Here is a 2,820-nt window from a genome sequence, read left to right on the forward strand (position 1 = left end):
GAGGCTGCAGAATCTTATTAGTCGACTCTTGATTAGGCCCCGCCTCTCCGCCCGCGGCTTTAGAAGAACTCTATTGGTTCCCCAGGACGTCAGTTACTAATACGCTCCCGCCCTCTCTTTGCCTCTTGCGTACGCGCGGTGGAGGTCGCATAATCCGATTAGTCCTAGCTGCCGTCAATCACTAACGAAGCCCCGCCCCCTGAAGAATGACTCGTTCACGTAGGCGGTTGCGCCTTTCTATTGGCCCAGTCGGCGCCGAGGGCGTGTGCTGCGGCGGCACGGCGGGCGGGGCTCCCAGCGTCCCCTTTGTGTGAGCAGCACCAGTTGCCGGCCGAACGCCTGAGGAGCAGCAGCCGCCATTTTGTGCGTGTCGGTGTGCTCCCCCACCCCCAGGCCCCTTTTCTGTGGTACCGGCGGCGGCCAGGTCGCTGGCGAGGCGAGGCCACGCCAAGGAGGAGCCGCGGCAGCTGCTGCTGCTGTCTTGAAGTTGCGGTGCTCGTTGAACGTGGAGAGGCCTGAGCTTCCCCCCAGCAGGAGGCGGAGTCTCGGCGCCAGGCCTAGGCGCAGCCCCGGCGGAGGCGGCAGCATGGAGAATTCGCAGCTGTGCAAGCTGTTCATCGGCGGCCTGAACGTGCAGACCACCGAGGCCGGGCTCCGGGAGCACTTCGAGGCCTACGGCACCCTCACCGACTGCGTGGTCGTGCTCAACCCGCAGACCAAGCGCTCCCGATGCTTCGGGTTCGTCACCTACTCGGCTGTGGAGGAGGCCGACGCCGCCATGGCCGCCTCCCCCCACGCCGTGGACGGCAACGCGGTCGAGCTGAAGCGGGCCGTGTCCCGGGAGGACTCGGCCCGGCCGGGGGCCCACGCGAAGGTGAAGAAGCTCTTCGTGGGCGGTCTAAAGGGGGACGTGGGCGAGGGGGACCTGGTCCAGCACTTTAGCCAGTTCGGCCCGGTGGAGAAGGCCGAGATCATCGCCGACAAACAGAGCGGCAAGAAGCGCGGCTTCGGCTTCGTCTATTTCCAGAACCACGACGCCGCCGACAAGGCCGCCGTAGTCAAGTTCCATCCGATCCAGGGCCACCGCGTGGAGGTCAAGAAGGCCGTGCCCAAGGAGGACATCCAGTCGGGCGGGGGCGGCGGTGGCTCCTCTAGGCCTTCCCGGGGCGGCAGGGGAGGAGGACGAGGACGGGGCGGCGGCGGATCCGGCAACCGGGACCACAACGGTCTCTCCAAAGGAGGCGGCGGCTATAATAGCTACGGAGGCTACGGCGGAGGCGGCGGCTACGGATCTTACAGCAGCGGCTCCTACGGAGGAGGTGGTGGAGGCGGAGATTACGGCAACGGGTACGGCGGGTTCGGCAGCTACAGCCAACATCAGTCCTCCTACGGCCCCATGAAGAGCGGCGGAGGAGGCGGAGGAGGGGGCGGCAGCTGGGGAGGGCGCAGTAACAGTGGACCGTACAGAGGAGGCTATGGTGGGGGAGGGTATGGCGGCAGCTCCTTCTAACCGGCGGCGCCCATACCCATTGGGGGTGGCATGGAGAGCCCTCCCTTTGTTACGGGGCAGCTTCTAATGGTTTCTCCCCTCACTCGCCTAAGGGCAGTTCCTAGTAAATGCCTCCCCTGCTGTGGGAGCAGCTCCTAAATGCCCTCTGGGGGTCGCCTCTGCCTGTGCCACTTCTTTCTCTCTGAAGATGGACTGGGCCCCACACACACATACTTTGTGTTACAGTCATTGATGGACTCTATTTTTTTATTATTACTTGGACCTTGGTCGTTTTTATACTAGCAATGAAAATGTCTTGTTTTAATTTGTTTTTTGGGGTGTGGGGTGGGCAATGTCTTGCTGATTCTGAAGTAAAAACTGGGGAGGGAGATGGGAGGGGGGGAATTTACTTTGTTGTAAGGACTCGATACCTGGCTACTACATTTTTTCCCTACAAAATCTGCTCGGATCCATGACTGAAATTAACATTTCTGTAAAGGAGGAAAAAATCGTTTTTACGTTTTTTATTTTTTAAATAAATCATTGTGTTCATTGACCTTTACATGTCTAACTTTTTTCCTAGGATCCATTCCGTACGGTTTAAGGCTTTTCTGGGTTTGAAACAAGTATTGTTCCTCTGCTTTTATTTCTCTATGTATTTAGAGACTTTATTGCCAGTAAAGGTCCTAATTTACTTTTTGATGTCCCATTAGTGGATTTATTGGTTTTCAAACACTTTATGGAAACTTTTTGAAGTACTAATTGGTGGATGTGGTCTGTTTTTTAAATATTCATTCTCACTTTTGCAGTTTGTGTGCATCCACCATCTTGTACTAGGCAGTTTGATTGACGTGCTGACATGGTTGGTCAATTTTTTCTATAGGACTTTTCCATCAAGTATGTACTGTGTAGTTCTAAAGAAATAGTTTGTGTTAAGCATGTGCTTCATTCATATAAAATGTTCAAAATTTCCAATTGCTTAGTTTCAGATCCTCTTATTGGCTTGTCTGTAAATGATTCGTTACAGGAAAGGGTCAACATTATCTCTTCAATTAAATGCCTACTTGTTTTCATAGTACCAGGGTAAAACAGACTTTTCACTTGGTCTGAACTATTGTCCTTCGTTAAAGTTCCCAGAGAATCCTTTGCAGCACCATCTACTGGCAGAATGGCAGAACCACTGCTCTAGGCTTCATTACAAACAGAGGCAAATTGTTTGCTAACTCTACTAGATTTTTGAAAGCTGTCTTATGCCATTAAACGTTCGGTGTAAACTGAAATAAAAATCAAATCTGCATGTGACTAAAGATGGGCTCCCTGCATATTGACTG

The 2,820-nt window shown here is 54.0% G+C and overlaps 1 protein-coding gene across 1 annotated transcript; it reads left to right on the forward strand.

The window, feature by feature from the left end:
* The first annotated feature begins 299 nt into the window (after positions 1–299).
* Positions 300–2,051, forward strand: HNRNPA0 (heterogeneous nuclear ribonucleoprotein A0). Its single transcript, XM_034779781.1, has one exon. The coding sequence runs from the start codon at positions 587–589 to the stop codon at positions 1,508–1,510; it is 924 nt and encodes a 307-aa protein (XP_034635672.1). The 5' UTR covers positions 300–586; the 3' UTR covers positions 1,511–2,051.
* The last annotated feature ends 769 nt before the right edge of the window (positions 2,052–2,820 follow it).

The sequence above is a fragment of the Trachemys scripta genome, chromosome 8, assembly GCF_013100865.1.
Source record: "Trachemys scripta elegans isolate TJP31775 chromosome 8, CAS_Tse_1.0, whole genome shotgun sequence".
Lineage (NCBI taxonomy): Eukaryota > Metazoa > Chordata > Testudines > Emydidae > Trachemys > Trachemys scripta.